This window comes from Pogona vitticeps, chromosome 10, assembly GCF_051106095.1.
Source record: "Pogona vitticeps strain Pit_001003342236 chromosome 10, PviZW2.1, whole genome shotgun sequence".
Classification (NCBI taxonomy): domain Eukaryota; kingdom Metazoa; phylum Chordata; class Lepidosauria; order Squamata; family Agamidae; genus Pogona; species Pogona vitticeps.
The window spans coordinates 14,900,717-14,926,861 of record NC_135792.1 but is presented as its reverse complement, the minus strand read 5'-3'; the positions used below and the strand labels follow the sequence as shown (position 1 = coordinate 14,926,861).

General features: G+C 41.4%; 1 protein-coding gene across 9 annotated transcripts in view; it reads right to left on the bottom strand.

Annotated features, from left to right (window-relative positions):
• RIPOR1 (RHO family interacting cell polarization regulator 1) overlaps positions 1-26,145 on the bottom strand; it is a 156,880-nt gene that overhangs the window by 44,414 nt on the left and 86,321 nt on the right. For 8 of the 9 annotated variants that reach the window (XM_020811466.3, XM_078380363.1, XM_078380364.1 and 5 more), the window contains exons 2-5: positions 10,132-10,258; positions 6,089-6,241; positions 3,319-3,397; positions 2,562-2,585 (exon numbers count right to left, since the gene is read on the bottom strand). In XM_020811466.3, the coding sequence (XP_020667125.3) occupies positions 2,562-2,585; positions 3,319-3,397; positions 6,089-6,241; positions 10,132-10,232 (357 nt within the window). In that variant the 5' untranslated portion in view covers positions 10,233-10,258. Of the gene's footprint in view, positions 1-2,561; positions 2,586-3,318; positions 3,398-6,088; positions 6,242-10,131; positions 10,259-23,386; positions 24,123-26,145 lie in introns of those variants that run through there. The other variant, XM_072980722.2, reaches the window with a different exon arrangement.

Below are 26,145 nucleotides of genomic sequence, written 5' to 3'. Positions count from 1 at the left end.
CATGTGAATGCCCTAAAACCCTACTACAGAGGGGAACAGAGGGTTTTATTCGCGATAAAAGCAGCTGAGAGTGAGGAAGCGGAATTACCCTTCTGGGAGGGTAGAGGGGAAGTAAAATACAACCCAGAGGAGGTAAAGATCAGTCCTGCACTCACCCAAGACCAGCAGCAAGAACTAAAAATGCTGCTTAGTAAATATCAACAGGTGTTTTCCAACAAGCCGGGGATAGTGAAGGGAGTGATGCATCGGATCCACACAGGGGATGCACCCCCGCAGGCAGTATCCCCATACCGAGTAACGGGACCCTATAGGGACAAGGTGCGGAAGGAGCTGGACGAGATGCTGAGGGAGAACATAATCGTCCCCTCTTCTAGTCCTTGGTCCTCTCCGATAGTCCTTGTGGACAAGCCTGATGGGAGCATTAGGTTTTGTGTCGATTACAGGAAATTAAACCGTGTAACCACTCCTGATGCCTACCCAATGCCCAGGCTAGACAACCTGATTGAAACCATAGGGGGTTGTCGGTTCATCTCATCATTGGACCTGGTAAAGGGATATTGGCAATTAAGAATTGATCCCAGGGATCAAGAAAAGACTGCCTTTTGCAGCCCTTTTGGTCTCTATGAGTTTCGAGTCCTGAGCTTTGGTCTCAGAAATGCACCAGCCACATTCCAAAGGCTGATGGACCAGACCTTGGCAGGGCTCAGTGACTTTACAGTGGCCTACATTGACGACATAGGGATCTTCAGTAATACCTGGGAAGATCACCTGATACACCTGGAGTTAGTGCTGCAGAGGTTAAGTGCAGCAGGGCTAACAGTAAAGGCCAGCAAGTGTCAGCTGGGTAGCCCAGAAATAAAATACTTGGGTCACATGGTAGGGGGAGGAATGATAAAACCCCTGGAGGCCAAAATAGGAGCAGTTCGGGATTGGCCTAGACCCAACACCAAGAAAAAAGTCAAATCATTTCTTGGGTTGGTGGGCTACTACAGAAAGTTCATCCCGAGGTTTAGCGAGATTGCGGCTCCGCTGACCGATCTGACGAGGAAGAAGGCTGATGACCGCATCCCGTGGACCAGCGACTGTGAGGCGGCGTTCCAGAGGTTGAAGGAGGCGCTAATCAACTATCCGGTCCTGCGGGCTCCAGACTTCGACCGGGAGTTCATCATCTACACCGATGCGTCTAACAGCGGGGTAGGAGCAGTTCTGTGCCAGGAGGATGAGAATGGTGACCAGCATCCAGTGTCCTACCTGAGTAGGAAACTTCAAAAGGGTGAGAGACATTTGGCAACCGTGGAGAAGGAGTGTTTGGCCATAGTCTACGCGATCCAGAAGGCCAAGCCTTACATCTGGGGAAGACATTTTATTCTGTGTACTGACCATTCACCATTGCAATGGTTAAAGACAATGAAAACCCACAATAGCAAACTTATGAGGTGGGCTTTAAACTTACAGGACTATGACTTTGAAGTGAAGGTGGTCAGAGGGTCAGTGAACTGTGTTGCTGACGCCTTATCAAGAAGACCTGAAGATTGAAGACGGTGAAAGAACATGGACTATGTGTATATAATGATGAAAAAGTTAAATGTACCTGTTTTTTGAACTTGGTTTGTATGAATAAAGGTAAATTGATGTAATGTATATGGTAAATGTTTAAATGCCTAATTGATATGGTTAACTTAGAATGTAAGTATAAGTAAGTATAATATGGTATGTATAACTGTTGTTGTGTATTTTATACAGGTTGTTTTTTTGGTGAAAAGCACCTTAGCTTTCCCCCTACAAAACAACTTATAAAGAGGGGAGGTGTTACATACAGCACTGATGTTACCTGTCTGTCATGGGTTTGGAGGGAAAGTTCCATCCTATGGGGAGTGGAAGGCGGGACATCAGGAGGAGGGGCTGTACTGTATATATATGTGGAGCGTGTGTGGTGAGGGAGACACACTAAGAGATGCTGAGAGACACTGGGTTGTGACGAAGCAGCAGCTGGGAAGAAGAAGCTGTTGTGGGAGTCTGTGTGTCAGACAGGGTACTGCTGTGTGTCAGAGTACCAACCTGATAGGTTCAGGTGTCTGTTGGTTAGCCAGAACTGATAGGTTCAGGGTCTGTGCTTCAAGTTAAGGGTTCTGGGTGAACCAAACTGTATGCATGTATGAATGAGAATAAGCCACGTTACTTTATCCTATTCACCTGATTGTTTATTTTTCCTGTGTGTGTATTTAAATAAACTTTATTCCTTTATTTGTTTAAAAATCCATCCCTGGTCTGTGTGACTTCTTATAGGGAATGGTTGGTGGCAGCTTAGTGTAACTGTGTGGCAGATCCCAGTAGGTCTGGGTTTGTCACATTGATTTTGGAAGGGAAGCTGCTATGCTACAACAAAGCATAACTAAAGCCTACTAACCTGGACTTGTGTACCAGCAAGAGCAGAGATGAGACATGGAGCCCAAGGTCCAGATGACCAGCTGTCTTGCACTGAACAGATGTGGGATATAGTTGACCTATTCCACCCCAAAACAACCCCCTGTTATCCCTACTTTATTTCCAGCATGGCTTACCTTATCAAGGTCATACAGAAAGCCCTAGGAAAGAAAGGAGGAGAGACTGACAGTTAGGTAGAATTCATTAACAAGAAACATTTCCTAAGTGTACAGTTGCATGCAGTGCCAATTACCTTAGGCCATACTCATTGTTAACACAGCAAATAATGGCCTGTGTTTGCAGCAAATGTGTTGTGTGCGTAGGAAAGAGCATCCTGTATTCAATATGTTAACACAGTACCCCAAAGCCCAAGGGAAACCAAGGGTGGGGGATGGGGAAGAATTTCTGCAAAAAATAGCAGGGCAGAAGCAGTTATGTATACAGTATTAGGCAGAAGCGTACCTTTAGGCTCTAAACCCCACAACAACAGCAGGACATGTGCTATCTTAGGACAAGACAACACCTCTCCCTGTTCATGTACAGAAACTAACTGACCTATCTGTTGAATCTTCAACACAGTAATTGTACAAAATCCTCCGTCATGCCTGAGGACAGCAGTCTATTATACGGGCCTGACAGCAGAGTAGTTTTTAAGGGGATGTCACCACAATGCTGTCCTCCAGCTCCTTCTTCGCCACCTTTGCCACCCTCAACATCTGCTGGCTGAGGTGGCTGCTTCATTTTGTCTAATGATAGGACAAGTCCTGAGCCATCAAGATTGCTCCCCCACAACCTGAGTTTTCACAGCTTCTTTGTAATCATCAGTCGTGCACTTTGAGAGGATTTAAGCGCAGTAGGAGGGTTTTTTGTGGCCTGCACTGATCCTTCACTCACCAAGCGAGAATTCCTCTTTGACTCCCGAATCTGGGTATTAAGCTTGTCCAGTTCCACCTGGTGCACTTCTAGATAAGCACTGTAGGAGAAAAGAGGCATGTATAAAAATAAAAACAAAAATACTGTGGTACCTTAAAAACAGATTTCACTATGAGTTTCTGTGGATTCTAATCCACTTTCTTAGACACAGAAACTTAAAAGTAGGTTTATATGAGGTAGCAATCTCAGCCTGTGCATTACATGTAGGCCACAGGTGTATATAGTTCCCTGTCTTAGCATGCTTTAATCGGCTCCCTGTTCATTTCCATGCCAAATTCAAGGTGCTGGTTATGACCCATAAAGGCCTTAACAGTTTAGGATCTTGATACTTGTTGAAACGTCTCTCCCACATGACAGCTACCTATCCCATCCACTCCTCACAGTCTAGGATGCTACATATGGTAACACCTAAGGAGGCCAAAAGAGTTTGCCAGGCACCTTTCCCTCTCAGTTTTTAAAAAACCAATAAAAACAATGTTATTTAAAACTGCTTTTTAGTAGTGCTTTAGCATTGGAGATGCTCAAATCTGTTTTATATGTTTAATTCATTTAAGATATGTTTTTTATTCTGTTTTATTGTATTTATTGTTAGGTCCTTGGTTTCATTTATTATAATGTGATTTTAATGTGTTCGGTACTGCTGAGACAGGGCACACTCTATGGGGCGGTATACAACATGAAATAAGGAAGGAAGGAAGGAAGGAAGGAAGGAAGGAAGGAAGGAAGGAAGGAAAAGGAGTAAGGAATGAAAGGGAGAGAGAGAGAGAGAAAGAACAAAAGAAAGAAAACAGTGCTAGGGTGGGGATCAAATTAAACAGGAAAAAGAGGGTGAAAGCTGCATTGTTAATGAACTTTTAATGTATCAGTAGTATTATTAACAGCTGTAATGAACACTGACAGTATTGATTACATAGACATCTTGCGACAGAAACAAATCAGCTTGATACCAGCCTACAAGTGTAGACAGAGATAGGAAATTGCTGCTGTCAGTTATGTAAAAAAATTATGTTTAGCTGTAGCTCTGCAGAGGACCGCAGATTAAACCAAAGTGTCAATATATGTGGTATAGGCCACTATCCCACTACTAGTCTCAGCTAGAGGGTAAACCCACTGAGTCAACTGCTGGATGTTAAATCAACATCTGTGTAAATCTCATTGAGAGATGCTACAAAAGAATGAATTTCTCACTGAACAGTCTCCACTGCTTAACAGCATTTATATAGCACCTTTCAAGCATTCTGGGGACTTCACTGGAATTACTTCAATAACAATCTGAGAATTATGGTCCATAAAGCTAATTTATCTAAATTCTGGGAATATTCCAGCCAGTCATTCAAGATAGGCCAAGTTCTGCAGGATGTTATTCCTGGCAGCTAGGCTTTCAACAAACCAAATGCTGCTCAGTCCTCCAGCTTCCAAGCATTTTGCATTTTAACATGGGCTGTCTTAACCCAAGATTCTGTTTCACAAGTTTAACTTAACACAGGGACTGGTCTTAAAGGGTGTATACTGTGCTAACTAACACAAATCAGAAGAAGGTGGGGAGAAACAGGATGCATAGGCACACAGTGCATTAATCTACAGCAAGAAATACTGTTTGTACAGTGCAGGAGGCATTAAAGGTATGCCATCGCCATTTACTTGTTTACTTATTAAACTGTTTACATCCTGCCCATATTAAAAAATTTTTAGCATACCATCTTTAATGCCTTTGGCCCTCCAGCTGTTTTGAATTCCAGCACCCACATCCCCGTACCCTTGGGTAATGGAACGGATGGGAATTGTAGGCTGATACTGACTGGGAGGGCAGCAAAGATTCTCTATGTCTAATTTTAGTAGCTACAGCAAATTATGGAACTAGTATGCAAGAGAGAGATGCCTGACACAAAGTCTCCTAGTTTCGGAGTGCCAGGGAAGACAGTTTTGTTTACCCAAGCTTTGGGTTGGTAGCTTCCATACTACTTTCTTTCGGCTCTACATGTTGTTCCTCATGATCAACGGTGGCTCTGCTGGTTTTTACAACCCAAAGCTGTTGGGTTTCTGTATTGCCAGTCTGTTTGATTTTCACTTTCTTACTTGCAAGCAGTTTTAAACTCATATTAAAAAGTTGCATGTAAGTACAGTGGTGCCTTGCAAAACGAGCGCTTCGTTTAACGAAGAAATCGCATAACAAAGTTTTTGCAATTGTAAAATTATGTTCCTTATGGGGTTTTTTCGCTTCGCTTCACTAACCGATTATCGCAAAACGAAGATTTTCGCACAGCTGATCGACGGTTTCAAAATGGCCGCTGGGTAAAAAAAATGGCCACCCGCTGTTTTCTGGGACGGATTCCTCGCTGCACGGGCAGCGAAAATGGCCACGCTATGGAGGATCTTCGCTGGACGGTGAGTTTCAAGCCCATAGGAACACATTAATCAGGTTTTTATGCGTTTTTATGCGCTTTTAAAAATTGCTTTACGATGTTTTTGTTCTACAGCGATTTCGCTGGAACGAATTAACATCGTAATGCGAGGCATCACTGTATTTTGAATAAATAAACAAAGCATCCCTACTCCAATGATTGGAAAATTTACTTTTTTGGATTTTAACTATCCAATATCCCGTACCTGCACTGGCAGAAAGAAATGAGGAAGTTGCAGTCTGAAAAAGTAAAATTTCCAACCTCTTCCCACCCCAAGCTAAAAGTTGAAAGAAAGTACTTGCTGGGTGGGAAGCAGCATCACCACTTACGTTAGTCCTTTCTTCAGTGCTTCATACACTTCGTCAAGTCGCTCTGGCTGGGGTACCTTGGGTGGAGGGGACTTGTGGGACATTGAAAACATCCTACTGACTCTGGAGCCAGACTTCCTGGAAACTGTCGGTGTGCTGAATGCAGGGAAATTCCTACAACAACAACAACAACAAAAAAAAATGCAAAGGAAGAGGTGAAGCTGGTAGAGTGGGCTGAGACTAACTAAACGTAGTGCTGAGGGAGAGAGATTTCTGACTCACCGTGCAAATGACCCACCTTGGCAAAAACGGCACTTGATGGGCAGCTCTCCACACAACTGTTATGGTGGTAATACCAGAAGTACAGGAAAATGCTCATAAATAATCCTTCGGTATAGAAAAGACATTTCCCCATGCTTTGGGCTTGCAAGGTGGGTCATGCAGACTGCATGAGTTGGATTCCTCTTTGCAGTGCAGGCTGCTGGAAGCAAAGGCATCCAAGGGTGACCATTATCTACATCTCTGTGCAGTGGTGTTTAGAAGTGTACTGCTGAACCCTTGTAAAACCTTGTGTGTTGTGTCAAAGTAGAGGTTAATATGATAGTCAAAAAGGTCAGCCTTAACTGCTCACCCCCAAATGGTGAATCTGGTGGAGATGGTCTTGTTAAAAAACAAAGGAGGAACTATTATGTGAAAGCGGTGTGAAAATAATCTCTTAGGAGCAGACATTAGTCTTGCAGCTCTGTGATCTGTCTGGGAATGTTACGCTAAGTCTGCTTACAGCACAAGAATAAACAAGTTCAGTGTAAGTCCCCTATGAATGAGGTGGAAGAAGAAAAGGGGAAAAACAACAGGAGAGTGGAATTAATAAGTATTTTTGCTCTTATTGGTTTTCAAGTCACTTAGTTTGTGGTGACTCAAGATGGGATTTTCAGAATTGTAACCTCATCCTTCCATAATTTAGTGGGAGCTGTCCAGGCCAAATTATGGGACTGGGAGCCTGCAAATTGGTTGGAGGTAGAACCACCCTCTTCCCTCCATGCTGTTTCTACACCACTACTTCAAACTGGTAGGAAAATGCCCTGCTCCACTGTGGGAGTTGTGGGGATTCCCTACAATCTGCAAGGGTTCACTGGGGAAGGAATTTAGATGGAGGCTGCCTCTATACACTCTTCAAAGGAAGCAGCCTCCACTGGAACTCATTTCCCCATGCACCCTTGCAAGCAGCAACTCCCATGGTGTAGTGTGGCATTTTTCTACCAATGTGTAGAAATGGCATGGAACAGCATGGAAGTATGAGGGCTGCTTTACTCCTGTTGGTTTAAACCCTCCCAATATCACAGAATCATAAAACAGCTGAGTTGGGAAAGGGCTTGGCTCCCACCAAATCATGGGTTTAGCAGTTCATTAATTGCAAAAATCCCATCCCTAATGATGACCCTGTGAATTGGACATGCCACAAAGGTCTGCCATCAGCAGTCCTCATCGGTTCTTACAAATTAAAAGTCATGATCTCCTCTACTGAGTAAAACCTTCTCATATTTGGTCTTTTCAGGCTGCCTCCAACTTTTGCCAGCATTACTGCTTTTTCCAGTTACTGTAGTTTAATCTACTCACAAGATGCTCAAAGTATATATGTGTGTTCTGGCTTGACTGGAGAGACCATTTAGAACCTGTCCACACTGTGAAATCTGGTGCAACCCTGCCTGTGCTTCAGTGCAATTTATGCTCCTCAGGGCTTGGTCACCCTGCATGGATTCCTGGTCTGACTTTTTAAATATCAGTCACATGGTACTTAAATTGGTATGCACGTTCACTTTGACTTAAATTAATTTGATGTATTTCTGGTAGTTAAAATCGGTTTGGGAATCTACACTTGAATGTTGGACTTTGACAGTCCCTTCGTCACTGGCTCCCCTCCCTCCCGCAACTCCCTAGCCACGTGCAGCCTCTGCACCACTTTGACCTGGCTGGTGAACTTGCCCCAGGCCTTGATCAGTTGGTTGGTGCCTGTCTTGCTTGCCTTTGGCTCCGGCTCCAATGCCTACCTTAAAGGAGCATCAGCTCTGAAATTGTGGAAATGGGGGGGGGGGGAGAGATAAGGCTGTGTTGCATTTGAGGGTTTGTCTTGTGCCCACCTGGACTTATACTGGCCTTTAAAAAAAAACTTTCCCAAGAGGGCTATTGACAGACTGACGTGACAGGGGAAATTTAGGAGATAGCAGAGAGAAAAAGAGGATCAGAAAATGAAACTGACCAGAGAAATTTACAATATTGGGAGCTTCTCCACTTTGACAAGGAGGAGGGAGTGTTTTTCCCTGACTCCTAAATTTTTACTGTCATGTTAGACTATCAATATCCCCCTTGATTTTCTTTAAAAGTAAGGCAGCCAGCTATGGGAGGAAGCTGGCAGGAGGCAACAGATACAATTTATACTGACAGAGGCATTCACATATGCCAAACCAATGAAATAAACAACCCTCTACCAAGCCAGTAAAATACCTCACTTCTGGGGAAAAATGATTCCTGGGTAAAAAGTCTGCACTTCAATTTGCTTCATGTAGCCAGGATTGTTAAACTCAATTTTATGTAAGAAAAACCTGATGCAACAGCTGTTCTGATTGCTAGTACAGCAAGCCCTTCTTTGACTTTATGGTGCTTCACAGAATCTTCAAAGTACCAACACCACATTTCAGACGAGCCTGTTTTCTTCTTGTCAATTTTCTTCGCTCTTCAAGTTTCACATCCATACACAGCAACTGGAAATATCACAGTATGGATGATCTTGGCCTTAGTCTTCAGTGAAACATTCTTACATTTCATGATTTTTTGTAAGTTCCTTCCAAGTTTCATTCTTCTTATTCCTTGATTGCAGTTTCCATTTGGATTGATGGTTGAACCATGGTATTTGAAATTTTTAACTAATTAGATTCCTTCACTGTGAGTATTACAGTTACAGCATTCTTCTCGATTCATGATTTTCACTTCTTAATGTACAGCTATCAGTACATTAAATCTGATTTTGCACTTTCTTCTTTGATCATCCTCAGCAGTTGTTAGAAATACAGCATCATCTGCATATTGTAAATTATTGATGTATATGAATATGAAGATTCCGGCACAGTTGGCCAGCCTGATTACCTCCCATTCCTATCCCTAGACCCCACTGGACCATGCACAGCATCATTGTACCAATCCACAGCCACAGCCCTGCCTCCCTACTCACCCAGTCACTCCAGCAAGGGGACAGGAGAACAAGTCTCCCTGCTCAACCATGAAGTGGTTGGGTAAGCAGGGAGGCGGGGCTGCAGCGATCGAGGCGCAGAAGATAACGCTGGCCACGTGGACCACACGGTAAGTGGTCCAACAGGGTCTGGGGACGGGAGGTAATCAGGCCAGCCACTTGTGTCATATACAAGTACAAAGACCCATCTCTAATCTTTGCCAATGGAAAATCATTATGGTTCTCCACAGTCTGTCCCGACACTCACCCCTTTTCCAGAGTATGGGTTATACATCAGGACAATCAAATGCTCTGACATGCTCAACTGTGAGGCAAATGCAATGAAACCATACATAATTCAGGTTACATTTCAAAAGCAAATATTTCAAGTCTTTATGATGGTGGAAAGGAACCACAAGAAGAAATGATTAGCCTCTAGAGCAGGGCTGGTCCTTTGGCACTCCAGATGTTTTGGAGTACTACTTCCATGGTCCTTTATCATTGGCAATACAGGTGAAGGATTTTGGGACATGAAGTTTAAAACATCTGGAGTACTAAATGTTTACCGCCCCTGCTCTAGACAGCTCTCTCTAAAAACTGGAGAGAGATTAAGCAAGACTTCCAGCTGCAAAGAGGCTGACCTTTGGCAGAAGTTTGAGTCCTTCCATGACAGTTAGGAAAATAAATTACTCATTGCAGCTGAAGATACCCATATCGCTGAATAATTTTCCATTAAAGGGGAAGAAGAAAAATGGGAAAAGAGAGAGGTATTTTGACAAAACTAGTCAAGTGAGCTAATCTCAAACCCCATTCCCATCAAGGAAGATTCTCTTGGAGCTACCTGAAAGATTTGTCTTGAACAGAATTGACCCCAGCGAAAGACTGACTCCTATTGATCCTGACCACCAGACTGTGCCGCTGGGGCCGCACTGAGAGTGACATTGTCGAGGTCCACTGGGAAGGTCTCCCTGCAAGAAGAGAACAGGCATCAGTGGGGTATCAAGGGATGCATGGCAAAGAACAAGGCATTGAGAAAGAGAGGCATCAAAGCTGCAGGGGACTGTCACATTTTGAACACACCTAAAGGAATAATATGAGTCATACATCTACATGAATAAATACATCTGATTAGAATGGTATGCAGCTCAAAACAGAGTATCAGTGAAGAACTGATGCACAGACCATAATGCCTCAGTAAACAAAAAAGTGAGATGGCAAAGTATGATACAATTAGAGGATCGCAGTCCTAGGGGTTAGCGGAACCAGGGTTCAAAGGGTCAAAGTTCTAGGGATTTTTGAGTAGCACAGAGTACAACATACTCATATAGTCATACAGACGATGGCATCTCACCCTACCCCATTGGCTCCCTTCATCTTTCTGAGCAATCCTCACAATAACTGGGGAAGAAATGTTTTCACAGGAATTGCACACTGCTGCAAGCTACTCGTGTTGTAATGCAAATTATTTGAGGGTAGTTTAGCGTTCAGTAGGTAATTATCAGCTATCATCTTCAAAAAAGGCCTGTTTGCCAGTCATTAATGTGTACTGATCCAACAGTCTGCATGTCTGGATTCTCCTTACTGCAGAGGAGCAGAGTGGGACTGTCATGATCAGTTTCTGCACTCTATTTTTCACTACACCAATGCAACTCTATCCTCAAAAGACACCATTTATTTAAAAGCAACTGAGACATTCAAAATATATGAATACTATAGAAGTGGCTTGCCAAGGTTTCGGGGAAAGATCTCTGGAGAGCCGAACCCCAAGTTGGCAGTGCCTCAACTGCTGGTCCTCCAGATGTTTTCAATTTTAACTCCAAGAAGCCCTCACCAGTATGATCCAGGAAGGGCCACAGGTTGAAAACCACTTTGAACCTGGAATTATCTGGACACAAAGCACGTACTATACCACTGAATATGACTTCCCCAAACGTTGCACAGCAGAAGGTGATGAAGGTAGATTCTCTTGTCTTGACATTTGGGTGCATCTTACCACCTCCTCATGACAGCCACTCTGCCAAGTGACACACTCACTTAAATTGATACCTGCACTTCCAAGCATTCAACATGGAGATTTACTGGAGGTCAAAAATAAAGCCAAAATGGAGAAGCCATGTGTGAAAAACTAAGTACTGTGTACACCCTTACTGCTTCCATTGGGAATTAAGGGGCTAAGTAGCAGACAGGTATGATCATCAGCAAGTGTGACCACCTGTATAAAAGCTGAAGTTTTAGCAGTTTGCTGGTCTGGAGCATTCAGATGTGTGTTAGGAAACACATCAGCAGTGATTGTAGAGAAGCAACTGTTGCTGCCCATCAATCTGGGAAGGGTTATAAGGCCATTTCCAAACAATTTAAAACTCATCATTGTACAGTGAAGAAGATTATTCAAAAGTGGAAAACATTCAAGAAGTTGCCAATCTTCTCAGGAGGGGACATCCAAGCAAACTCACCCCAAGGTCAGACCGTGTAATGCTCGGAGAAATGGCAAAAAACTGAAGAGTTACATCTCAGACTCTACAGGCCTCAGTTAGCATTTTAAATGTTAAATTTCATGACAGTACAATTAGAAAAAGACTGAAGAAGTATGGTTGGTTTGGAATGGCTGCCAGGAGAAATACTCTTCTCTCTTAAAAAAACATGGCAGCACGGCTTATGTTTGCAACAAACCACAGGACTTCTGGAACAATGTCCTTTGGATAGATGAGACCAAAGTGGAGGTCTCTGGCCATAATGGACAGCACCACATTTGGTGAAAACCAAACACAGCATATCAGCACAAACACCTTATATCAAACATGGTAGTGGAGGAGTGATGATTTGGGCTTGTTTTGCAGCCACAGGATCTGGGCACCTTGCAGTCATTGAGTCGACCTTGAACTCCTCTGTATAGCAAACTATTCTAGAATCAAATGTGAGGCCATCTCTCTGACAGCTAAAGCTTGGCCAAAACTGGGTACAGTGATGCCTCACAAGACAAATGCCTTGTGCAACGAAAAACTCGCAAGACAAACGCGTTTTGCAATTTTTTTTTTGGTGACCCGCAAGATGAATTTTTCTATGGCTGTGCTTTGCAAGATGAATTTTTCCAATTCATTCCTATGGGAAATGCATTGATTCCGATGGGAAAATTTGCAAGACGAAATTTTCGCAATACAAAATGGCTCAGGAATGAATTATTTTTGTCTTGCGAGGCATCACTGTAATTCAACAGGACTATGATGCCAAGCACACCAGCAAGTCTACAACAGAATGGCTGAAAAAGAAAATAATCAAGGTGTTGCAGTGGCCCAGTCAAAGTCCAGACCGCAACCCGATCAAAATGCTGCAGCAGGACCTTAAGAGAGCTGTGCAAAAACAAGTGCCTGCAAACCTCAATGAACTAAAGCAACCTTGTAAAGAGGAATGGGTGAAAATTCCTCCACAACAATGTGAGAGATTTATAGTTATGCAGAAAATGATTACTTCAAGTTATTGTTGTTAAAGATGGTGTTACAAGCTACTGAATTACAAGCTGTACTTAGTTTTTCACACATGGCTTCTCCATTTTGGGTTTATTTTTGTAAAATAAATCATGACACGGTGTAATATGTCATGTGCTGTTGTTCAGCTGAGGTATTTACCTAATTTTCATATCTGCTAAGGACCAAATGATTTTTATTATGTCTTGATACATAAAACCATAGAATTCAAAAAGGGTGTACTTTCTTTTTCACATGACTGTACTGTCGTGCCCCGCTTCATGATTACCCTGTATAACGGCGAATCCGCTTCACGACGATGTTTTTGAGATCACAACTGCGATCGCAAAACAATGTTTTAATGGGGTTTTTTCGCTTAGCGACGATCGGTTCCCTGCTTTGGGAACCGATTCTTCACATTACGACGATCAAAACAGTTGATAGTCGGGTTTTCAAAATGGACACCGGCTGCTCAAAATGGCTCCCCACTGTTTTTAGGAGGCATTTTTCGCTTAACAGGCACCCGAAAATGGCCGCCATATGGAGGATCTTCGTTGGACGACAGGTATTCAGCCCATTGGAACGCATTGAATGTTTTTCAATGCATTTCAATGGGCTTTTTTATTTCACTTGACGATATTTTCGCTCTACAGCGATTTCGCTGGAACGAATTAACGTCGTCAAGTGAGGCACCACTGTATAGTGTCTTCCCTTGGTAACCAAGGTATTCTCTTTTAAGACAATCTGGCTTCCAGACTAGCCTTTTTCCCAATAAGGGGTCCCAAAATGGATCACAGTATTAAAAAGAATAGAATTAAAAACAGTGAAATACACATTAGATATATTGTTTAGATGGGCAGTATAACAATTGAATACAGGGGTGCCTTGCTAGACAGTTACCCCGCATGACAGGTTTTTTTTTTTGCTAGACATTGACTTTTTGCGATTGCTACAGCGATTCGCAAAACAGTGATTCCTATGGGTGAATTTCGCTGGACAGTGTTTGGTCCCTGCTTCACAAACTGATTTTCGCTAGACAAGGAGGGAGGCTGAGGAGCCTGACGCCAAGGGAGGCCCGGAAGGAAAAAAAACAAGGAACCGGGCCTTCTCGGCGGTGGCTCCTCGCCTCTGGAACAATCTGCCTCCAAAGATGCGCGCTGTATAGGCAGGCTTTCCCCCCAGTTAATTCCTGACCCTCTTCCCTTCTCTCTCTATTTGATTTATTTTTGTATTTCTCCCATCTTGCAGAATAACTTAATTGTTATAATTTTTTACAGTATATTTGTTACGTTTTTATGTTGTAAGCCGCCTAGAGTGGTCAAAATGACCAGATAGGCGGGGTATAAAATAAATAAATAAATAAATAAATAAATAAATAAATAAATAAATAAATAAATAAATAAATAAATAAATAAATAAATAAATAAATAAATAAATTTGACAGCTCCCTCCATGCTCGCAAAACAGGTGTTTTCGGGACCTAAACTTTAAACAGCTGATCAGCGGTTCACAAAATGGCTTTCCTATGGCCGATCTTCACTAGACAACGACGATTCTTCCCCACTGGAACGCATTAAACAGGTTTCAATGCATCCCAATAGGGAAATGCTTTTCGCTAGACAATGATTTAGCGATTTCAGTAGAACGGATTATCATCGTCTAGCAGGGCACCACTGTACATAAACAAATAAATAAAAGTAAATAATTTTAAAAATTCAATTAGGAAACTGATTAATATATACTGAATAACTTAGACAGGTAAAAGATTAGAAACATCTGAACTAAAAATGGCACTCAGGGACTCTGTCATGATTGTTAAAAACTTGCCTGAAAAAGTGGGTCTTCAGCTGTTGTCAGAAGGGTAAAAGGGAAGGGGCCAACCTGATCTCCTGACTGAGAGCCTTCCACAGTCTGGGAGCTGGCACAGAGAAGGCCCTGTCTCTCATGTCCCCATCAATCACGCCTGCACTGGCAATGCGACTGAGATTAGAGCCTCCTCTGATGATCTTAAGCACCAAGAAGGGTCACCACACCTGGTGCCCTCCAGTTGTTTTAAACAACAAAGCCCTAATGACTGGGTATTCTGGCTGGGTTCATAGGAGCTACAATAAATATCTGAAGTAAAGGGATGTCGCTAGAGATGAACTATTCTACCCACTAGCACAGTGGTCCCCAACCTTGGGCCTCCAGATGTTCTTGGACTACAACTCCAAGAAAGCTGGCCAGGATTTCTGGGAGTTGACGTCCAAGAACATTTGGAGGCTCAGGGTTGAGGACCACTGCACTAGCAGATGAAAACAGAACACAATTGGCTCTGGGGAAAGCAAAAACTCCTATTCTAGCAGTTTATTTTAATCAGCAATTTTTAGCTGAAGGCTTGTCTACACAGGCTCATTTGGAGCAGGCTGGTGTAGGCTAAATAGAGATGTTTAAAGCCAGATAGAGGTCTGGCATGCTATTTGGTGCAATCTTTACATTCAAATGACATACACATCTCCGGCAACTCTATTTGGTCTGGCTCCTTTGTCTTTCAATAGCCCATATCATGAAGCGGCTTAAGAAGATAGCCAAATCACAATATTGGTAAGCACTTTCTCTGCTCCATGGAGGGACAGAGAAGCAAAAGAATTCTTATACTGTATTAGGGGAGCACTAATTCACTAAATCACTTATAATTTTTTTTTAAAATTGAAAACTTCCTTCCAGAAGCAGGAGGAGACAGGAGGAATCAACAATGAGGAGCGCCCTCCCCTTTATTGTGCATTTTCTTCAAAGTGGGCCAAGAACTTGCCCACAGTCAGATCTACGGCAAAATATTGGCTGGCAGTGGATTCAACTGCGGGCACGTTTGCAACCTGACCTTTAAGAAAAATCACCAAAAAAATTCCTCTACTTACTCCTCTCTCTTTTTCTGCTTCCAGAAGAAAGTTTTCAATTAAAAAAAGAGTGAAGCAGCACATCGCAGCTGCCCTAATACAGTATTTTTTTAAAAAATCCTCTGCTCCTCCACAAAAGTTGAGGAAGTATTTAGTTTAACTATATTGTGAAGTGGCTGTCCTCTTAAGTCACTTCATGATATGGGAAATTAAAAGAGGAATACAAACTGACAGCTGGAAACAAACCAACCAGTGTGATCCTACCTGCATCAAAAAAGTAGAAGCCACTGACAGAGACCCAGAAAGGTGCATATAGGAATGCTCTGGGGATGGGCTGCTTTGCTGAGCAATTAGGTTGTGTGAAAAAGGAGCAAATCAGTCTGTTCCCCACAGTGAACTAAATATTGGGACAAATGCCTATCTGATCACATTGTAAATCAATCACCCTGAGTCTTGCAAACCAATTCACAGCCTATCTGTGGCATCCTGCAACAGCCTGAAAAGTGGCAGAGAAGAGGAAAAAACACATCAAATTATGTCCTCAGATTGCCCTATTTACTGAATACAGCAGGTTTTAGAACATTGCATCCCCTATAAGAACGTTTCCCCTATTTCCTTTAAAGTTATTTTCCTCAATATTTATAAATCAAATTCTTGGCCAGAAATAGCACCCAAAAGTGCATCAGATTCCTGAAGGACAGTTGTTTTGGTTGTTAGAGGCAATATGGTCCAGATAGGCGGGGTATAAAGCAAATAAATAAATAAATAAATAAATAAATAAATAAATAAATAAATAAATAAATAAATAAATAAATAAATAAATAAATAAATAAACAAACAAACAAATAAATATGTAGACAAACAACAGAGAAAGTCAGAGAGAAATCTAATATCAGCTACAGAAAATAAGAGGTTGGAAATATTATCTTTGGGCTATAACTCCCACATTGGGGGATTCTGTGAGTTATAGCCCTTCAAAAGTAACTTTTCCAAGCTCTGAAAGAAAATACCTACATACACATACCTCTCTAAGGCTACATAGGATCACAGAAACAGCCTAGTATCATGGCTTGCTATCTCTCAGGGAACTATTTCTGATTCGGGGATAGTAACCTAACAGAATGAACTAAAACATCCTTCCATTAAGGGTGATTCACGGTGAAGACCAGTGACTCAAAACTTCCAAATATCTACAAAATGGTAGCTATAAATATCTTCAAGCCATAACTCAGGCATGAATCCCATAGAAGCTTCCTTGAATTATTCTTCTAAAATGACATTGCTTTGAATGATTGTTGGAAGCATTTGTGAAACAAGGAAGTCTTTCTGATGCTTCAGGACTGGGCAACTAGCAAAGAAAGTGCTGTTGTTATGTGCTGTGAAGTTGGAACGAACATATAGCAGCCCTGATAGGGCTTTCAAGATACAGTGTAGATGAAATATTTAAATACATGTAATGCTTTTACCAGCCCCATACCCCCAGTGAGCTTCCATGTCTGAGTGGGGGTTCGAACCCAGGCATCCTGAGTCCTAGTTCATCACACTATCCCCTGCAACCGGGGTCCCCAACCTCCAGTCTGTGAAGACAGATATCCCACCCCCCACATGCACACACAGGTGCTCCACCACCCCCCACATGAAATGGTGTCCCTGCCCCTCCCCACGTACCCCACCCCCCCAACCAGTCTGCGGTTCGGAAAAGGTTGGGGACCACTACCCTATATCATACTGGGCATTCAAAGAAAATGTATAAATATGTAAAAGGAAATTGGATTTATTGACGGATGGATATGATTTGATTTTGATCTCTCCTTTCTTCTGACAGAGGGTGTGCCACACACAACTGTGCACTCATATTACATAAAATTTGTTTCTCCAAAAACTAGATAAAAAGTTAGAGTCAGAAAGAAAGTATACAACACCTTTGGTACCTCAGACAAATAAAGAATAGCGTTGGCTGCATAAGAAACAAAACTTAATTCTATAGTTTAATTTGTTTCAAAACTTCTGTAAAGTAATTGTCAATCAAGTGAAGTATGTCACAAGGGGAACAAGGAAATGAGTGGGTGAATAATACTAACACTAAGAGATGTAAGAACTTGTATATAGGAAACCAGTTTGCCATTATACTGCTTTTGAGTGTGGGGTTCCTAGCCAGAATAATTTGAAGAGTTACAGTGGATATAAAAAGTTTACATACCCCTGTTAAAATGTCAAGTGTCTGTGATGTAAAAAAAAATGAGACAAAGATTTCAGAACTTTTCCCACCTTTCATGAGACCTATGAACTGTACAACTCAGTTGAACAACAAACTGAAATCTTTTAGGTGGAGGGAAGTAAAAATAAAAAACTGAAATAATACGGTTGCATCTGTATGCATACCCTTAAACTAATACTTTGTTGAGCACCTTTCGATTTTATTACAGCACTCAGCCTTTTTGGGCATGAGTCTATCAATATGGGACATCTTGATCTGGCAATATTTGCCCACTCATCTTTGCCAAAACGCTTCAAATGTGTCAGATTTTATATCCACTGTAGCTTGTATATATCATAAATCCCCAACTTGTTTCCACCCATTGATTTTTTTATGCTGTTTTGCAACAGTCTAGCCATACAAATCCTGTTTGACTTCAGCTTCTTCTTGGAAAAGTTGTGCTAAAGTTCTTACTGTAAGGAAGGTTTCACTGGAATCAGAGCACTTTTTTCCATCTTTCTCTTCTGGTATGCCACACACAGCATACTTTTGGGAGATGCAATCTAAGTCTGATTTTTTCCCCCTAATCCTTACAATGTGGGCATTTTTACTCTTCTGAATGAGTACTTTCCAACGTGGGAGTCTCATCTTCTAGCACTATCTCTTGTTTCATTTTGGACTGTCTTATTACAGATTATCATGGTAAACGAAGTTCAGTAGTAGTTTACCTTTGCATTCTTATGAACAGTACCCCTTATCTGTTCAATCTGTATGCAGAACATATTGCACTGAAAGCCAGACTAGATTCAGATGAAGGAGGAGTGAAAATTGGTAGAAGAAACATCAATATTTAAGATATGCAGATGATATCATCTTACTAGCAGAAAGCTGCAATGACATGAAACAACTGTCAGGGAAAGTGAAAGAAGAAAATGCTAAACAGGACTGCAACTGAACAGGAGACAAAATCATCACCACAGAAGACTACACAACTGTAATGTTGACAATGAAGAAACTGAAATTGTTAAAAAAAAATTGTATATCTTAGTTTAATCATCATCGAAAAGGATACTGCAGCCAAAAAATCAGAAGGCTAACTTGAAAGGTTGGCAATGAAGGAATTAGAAAGGATGTGTTACTTGGAGACCAAGACAAGATCATCCACGCTCCCGTAATTCTGATCACCTTATATAGGTGTGAAAGCTGGACAGTAAGGAAAGCTCACAGCAAAAAATGATTTGTTTGAAATGCTAGAGGAGAGCTTTGCAGATAACTTGGATTGCTGGAAAGATAAATAAGTGGTTCCTAGAGCAAATCAAGCCTGAACTATCTCTGGGAGGCAAAAATGATGACACTGGGACTGTCATATTTTGGGCACCTCGTGAGAAGGCAAGATTATCTGGGAAAGACTATAATGCTAGGAAAGACTGAAGGCAGCAGAAAAATAAGTCGACTAAATATGAAACGGATTGGTTCCATAAAGGAATCCACAAGCTTGAGTTTACAAGAGCTGAACACGACATCTCGGAGATTGCTCACTCATCGGGTAGCCATCAGCTGGAGGCGACTTGCAGCACACAACAAAAACAACATCGCCATCTCAACCACTGTCATTCAGTATCACAGGAAAAACGCTTTTGAAAATAATTAAAAAAGAAGAATTTCAGAAAAATTCACATGGATGAGTTGCGTGGCCTACAAGGTGCAATAAATTATTATTATTATTATTATTATTATTATTATTATTATTATTATTATTATTATTATTATTATTATTATTATTCAGACCAGAGGGGGGGAAATATATCTGTTTAATGCTGAAGACCCAACTGAGCTGGCCGTGGTGACTGCAAAATTTTGTTTCAATCAATCAAACAAAAAAAATGGAACAATTGATGAGCATGGAAAAACACCTGTTACTACAAATAGGGTGTTTCTTCTTATTGCAGAAGTGGTACTGTTGAACTGGACAGGGAAAAAAAGTAGATTCAAAATGGTGCTACCTGGCTGTTTGTGAATCATTTCATACAAATAACCAATTCTGCAACTGGGCCTCCAGCAATGGGGCAGCCTCTTTTCTTCAGACTAGACAGGCTTTTCGAGTGGAACTACACCAATCATTGCAGTTTGGATAGTGAAGCTGTATTTCTTTTCAGATGAGGACCCCTTTGAATGAATGTGGGTGCATTAGGAATCAGTAACTACGAATGCAACCACCACCTTGGATGTGGGGTAACAAGATCTTTTTGTCCATTTTCACTTAGGCCTGTGATTTCGGTCAGACCTTAGACTGCCAGATTAGAGAATGTAATTGGGCATAGCAAATTTGTTATTTGAGGACCAACATTTTGGAGATTTTGAGCTGTAAACAATGAGAACCACTAACTTTTAACAACTGCAATGATAGTGTCTGGCTATTATAGTCCAAATGTACCAACATGGTCGAGGTTGGACTACCACATATAAATTTAATTTTGGAAGTTTAGATACAGGATCTCTTCTCTTTGGGGATGGGAATGTGGAATGACACACTCCTTCTGTTGGGGAAGAATTAACATTTAATCTTATAAATGTGTTACATGAACTAAAGATTTCTGTTTTCCAACATTTATAGCAACAAGCTAACTTTCTAATTTCTGACTAATTGATTTTTAAACTAAAATTCTGAACTTTGGTTCAAAGACACTCTGTGTGCAGCATTGGTGATTTCAATCCAGGTCTACCTTGTCCAATACTCTTATCTCAGTGGTTCTTAACCTTTTATTTACCATGGACCCCCTTTAAATATCTTTTGTTGCTGTGGACCACCAAGACTTAACTAAAGATTTAAAACCCTAAAATACATCAAATGTTTATTTAAAGTTTCTCATGAAGGATCTTCAATTTTGGAGAGAAGGGGGAATAAGTTAATCTGTTAATGCACACACTCCTATTATATTATTTTTGTTGGAATGATTCCATTATCATTATCAAAAGCAAATGTGCATCTGTCTACACACCATGGCAAGATGCAAAAACTAGATGGAATAGAGTTAAAACTGATTTTTACTTTTAATTGTTTTTAATAGAGGCCGTAGGTTAGAAAAGGCAAGTTTTACAGAAAGCAAGGGAGATTAAGATTTTGTTCTTTCTTTCTTTCTTTCTTTCTTTCTTTCTTTCTTTCTTTCTTTCTTTCTTTCTTTCTTTCTTTCTTTCTTTCTTTCTTTCTTTCTTTCTTTCTTTCTTTCTTTCTTTCTTTCTTTCTTTCTGTTTTAACTGCAAAAGATCATAACATTTCTTCAAGCCTCCACAGACCCCCTATGAAAGCATCACAGACCCCCAGGACCACCAGTTAAGAACCCAGGCTCTATCCAGTATATCACACAGAACTACTCAATAAACTGCAGAAAATATGCTACCTCACTCTTTCCTGCCCGTATTTCAAACAGGCTCTCTGATGGTAACAAGGATCACATTTCCAAGGGAGCCTCTCTCTCCATAAAACATAAAGGTGAGGGTTGGACTCAATGACCTTATATGCTCCTTCCAACTCTTGTTATTCTATGATTCTGCTGCATTGCATCTGTGCCCACTTACTACTAAGCACTCCTTCCAATATGGATTGACCATCAAAAGTTGAAACCTAAAGGCTGAAATGGAATATAACTGGTGGAGAAATGGGAAAAGATGCTGACTGCACTCTGGAAGAGGTAATAAGTGGACTGAGGTCCAGAGTCAACACCTTGCTTGCTCTAAAAACATTCCATTGTTCTTTCTCATTCCATGTGGGGAAGCTCAGGCTTTAAGGGTGTTGAAGAGCAGTTTGCGAAGAGGAATTTGCCCGCCTCCTAGCATTTCCTCCTAGCCCTCAGTCTTGGTCATAGCTCCCTCTGAAGACGACCTGCTGAGTCAGACTAGAGTCTCCCAAAGACCCCACAGCACTGAGCAGATGGGCAGGGATAAAGCATCATGTAAAAGCCATGGTTGAGGTCTGGAGCAGGCGGGCATTTTTGTAATTGGTTTATTTGGACTCCTGATTCTCAATATTCCCAGTAGCTCCCTCTGGTTCTGCTTTAGCACTCTGTAAACCTAGTTGTACCTACCTTGCCCAACATATATTAAATTCTGCACTTTGAAGGGTAGTGCAATATCTCTGAATTATGCAAAGGGAGCTAGTTTGCCTATTTCTTTTAAGTGTGCATGCTTTATTTTGGCTGTATGAACAGCAAAGTTGGGAAAAGGAAGAGAGAAGAACCAAAGAGCAGTAAATCTCCACATGACTGGATATCCTATGCAGCCCCTCATAGGCTTCGTAAATGCTCACACATTTCAAAATGTATTTTGTTATGTCTCAAGGACAAGAAACTTAGCACTGCAGAGCTTTATAAAAATCTGGATTCTATATCCAGTACTCTATTCTGGATTTTTTTACATTCCCCAGAACCACCACAATGTGTATTACTGTAGTACCTGATACAGAATATGCCTGGGAGATTATGTGAATTGAACTGACTGTAGCAAAAAATAAGACAAAGGGGATCATAATATTCTAGTGGAAAACAGATCAAGAAAATATACGTAATACTACTAAAAGGAACTAAAATACATCCATGTGTTATTTGAGAGACTGCAACATTCCATAGTATACTATCAAGCATGGCTTATAAACCTAACTGTTGCAGCACACAGTAGAACAGATTATTCTGATTTTTTTTTTGTTTGAACTATAGTATAAATGTATATACTGACTTATTGGTTGATCTTGGTCAGGCAGTAATTTATTGTATTTCAATCTTGTGATCACCTAATGCACAGGGTAGATGGCTGGATATCTGAGTGAGTTAGTTAAGTATCCGGCTGTGAAGCTGGAGACAGGGAGTTTGATTCCCCACTGTGCATTCCAGAAAAGACAGCTTGTGTCACCTTGGGCAAGCTACACAGTCCCAAAATGCCTCCAGAAGAAGGGAGGGGTAAACCACTTCTGAGTACTGTACTCTTCACCTAGAAAACCTGAAAAGGATTGTCTTAAGTACGAACTGACTTGATGGCACATTATTATTAATGCACAGGATACTATTACATTTTCCAATGTTTTTCACTGATTCTGTTCAAATCAACCTTTTCTGTTGGCTAGTTAAAGGGAGGGGGAAAACAAAGAAGAAAAAGAGCATGGTCCATGTTTTCATATATTGGCAGGACTAGCATTTGATTGGACTACAGGAGAAACATACAGGGAGTCTGTCCTCTGCAGGACAAAGCACAAAACATTTTTGATTCCAGAGTTAAACAAAGCATAGTTTCAAAATGTGTAATAATACCTGACAAAGATTATTGATTGACCCAAATACGTTATTATAAAGAACCATTTGCAATCCCATCTGTCCATCTCCTTTACAAATGCTGAACAACAAGAGGAAGGGGGAAATGGATAACACAGCAAGCAGCACAAATTAACCAAGAGCACGGTCAACACGGCAGCTTTTGGCTAACAGCTTCCTGGCCAGCCTAAGTGGCAGAAGAGAAAAAGATAACCCATACAAGTTAGTTTGGGCAATTCTCACTTGCATTCAGAGCCATACAGACCTGAACAAAGGCCAATCCAAGTCAGCTGGCATCCGCACTCAGAGAACAGGAGCCGCAAGGTTTTTCTCGCTGAGTAACTCGGTCACCATGATTGAACGCCTCCATGGCAGTGGATCCGGTGCTTATAGGCATTCCAGTCCAGAATCCCGGAACCGAGGAGAGTTGGTTGACCCATGAGACGCAAGAGCCAGCCACCTTACAGTTTAGGAGCACTCTGCAGCAGCCACACTACCTCTTTCTCAGCTCTAGCCTGTTTTCTAGGGCAATGCTGGCCCACTTACATTCATTACGAAGGAACCGTAATCCCAAACAGACCTTTTGGCAGATTACACCTCTCTCCGTTGGGGCTATTTAATCAGATCATTGAGTGAGCCATGCCGTGTCGCCCACACTGACCTCAGGGAGTATTTACAAGCGACAGTGACAAAGCAAGGAATACTGTTGCCAAGTCAGCATGATCCAGCGAGCTGCCCCACTCTGGAATGAGGAGGAGGATGACCCCCTATGGCCAATACAAGAATGCAGGTAACAACAAAAGAAGCCTAAATCAATCATTACAGCCCTTGCTGGCTGGATAGCTCAGTGGTTTAAGTATCTGGCCGTGAAGCCAAAGTTTGGGAGCCTGATTCCCTACTGTGCCTCCTGGGAGTAGAGCCAGCTTAGGTAGCCTTGGGCAAGCTGCGCAGTCCCAGACTGACCCCAGAAGAAGGGAATGGTAAACCATTTCTGACTGTACCTAGAAAATCCTAGGATCACCATAAGTCAGAATTGACTTGATGACAAATATTATTATATATCATCCTAATAATTATTAAAATATCAGCACTGATAGGAGGGGAAAACATGTCAATTGCAAGAACCTACCTGCACAGTTATGTTAGTGCCCAACTCCAAAAATATTCATAAGATCTTTGGGTCCATAGGACATGAAATCTGGAAGGTGAACGGCAAGCCAGTCTGGGGTGCAAGAATTTCACTCAGGTCTTTGAGGTCTAGAACAATACATGGAATCCTGAACAGACTCCCCGTGAAGCACACGGGACACTTCCCAGGACCTGTAGGGTTGGGCTCCACTCCTGCATTCCTAGCATTTCATACATAATCAGCAACTGGTACTGCAGACAACAGAGGTGCTGCTAGTAGGCTGGCTGAGGAAAGGTAATTTCTTTAAGAATATGCCTTAAAATAGAACCAAGTTAAAGAGGAACAGAGCTGACACAATGGGCTAGTAGGTCAGACGTTCCCATTTTTCTTGTTTTGTTTCTAACTTAAGGAAATATACAGAAAACATAAATGCATGCTTTTGTTATGTGGAAACGGATAAAAATAGGTGTATTTAAATTATTAGTTACATTTTTCAACTTTTCCTTACAATGACCTTAAAGCCAAATAATCTGCTCTCCTTTCCCCAATGTCTGTGAGGGAAATCAGACTGAGGCACAGTAATTGGACAAGGTCACACAAACATAGAATACTGGAGTGGGAAGGGACCTATAAGTCCATCAGTCCAGCCCCCCCGCTCAATGCAGAAATTCAAATGGAAGTATATTTGATGGATGGTTATCTATTCCTCCGGCCAACCTAGCGGTTCGAAAGCATGCAAATGCAAGTAGATAAATAGGGACCACCTCGGTGGGAAGGTAACAGCGTTCTGTGTCTAAGTCGCACTGGCCATGTGACCACGGAAGATTGTCTTCGGACAAAATGCTGGCTCTATGGCTTGGAAACGGGGATGAGCACCGTCCCCTAGAGTCGAACATGACTGGACAAAAAATTGTCAAGGGGAACCTTTACCTTTACCTATCTATAATTTTCTCTTGAATTCTCTCAGTGTTGGAGCATACAACACTTCCAGAGGTAATGGGTTCCAGTGTTGTAGTGTAACAGGAAGTTTTTCCTGATATTCAATCTGGCTTCCTGTAACTTGAAGGCCATTAAGAGAGTTTCCCAAGTCCCTGTTCAACCATCACAGACGGATTTAAGAACCAATGTTATTACAGTCTCTCTTGTATTTAACAGCAGTTTAATTATCTCTGTAACTAAGTCTGAGAGGTATTAAGTAGTACAGTCTAATTTTTTGAAAATGAGTCCTATGTTAATTTTATCTTTTCAAAATAAAGTATTTCAAGTAACTCCAAGCCTGCTCAATCTAAAAAAAAAAAAAAAACACAGTTCTTTAAATGGTACGAACAAAAATTCAGGAGAAATGAGAAACAGTGCCTTTCATAACAAATGCAGTCAAAACAGCAGCGTTTGTTTATCAACACTTGGCTTGCCTGAAGATTAACAGATACAAGGTTGAAAAATGGTATCTCTGAAAAACTGGGAACGCTTTCCCAATGTATAACTTTTAACTTGTTATGGCCCTACGAATTAATTATCCGTCAAACTTCCTACCATTAGCAGTTCTGCTCAGATCTTGCAAACTCAAGGCTTCTCTTATTTAATTTAATACACTTCATATTCACTCTTTGTTTTCTAGCTTCCTTCAACTTTTCCCAAATTAATGCACTTTACAGTGAGTCCTGCTTTCCCAAAAGACAATAGGCTTTATTAATTTTTGCTTCTAGGACCCTCATTTTTCTGGAATCCTATGATACCTGTAAAGTTCTCCTTCCATACCACATTTTGAATGCATCAATTCTTTTCCCATTGTCTTTCTTCACTGTCCAGTTTTCACATCCGTACATAGTAGCCAGGGATATCACAATACAGATTATCTTGACCTAGGTGCCCAGTGACACATCCTTAAACTTCAG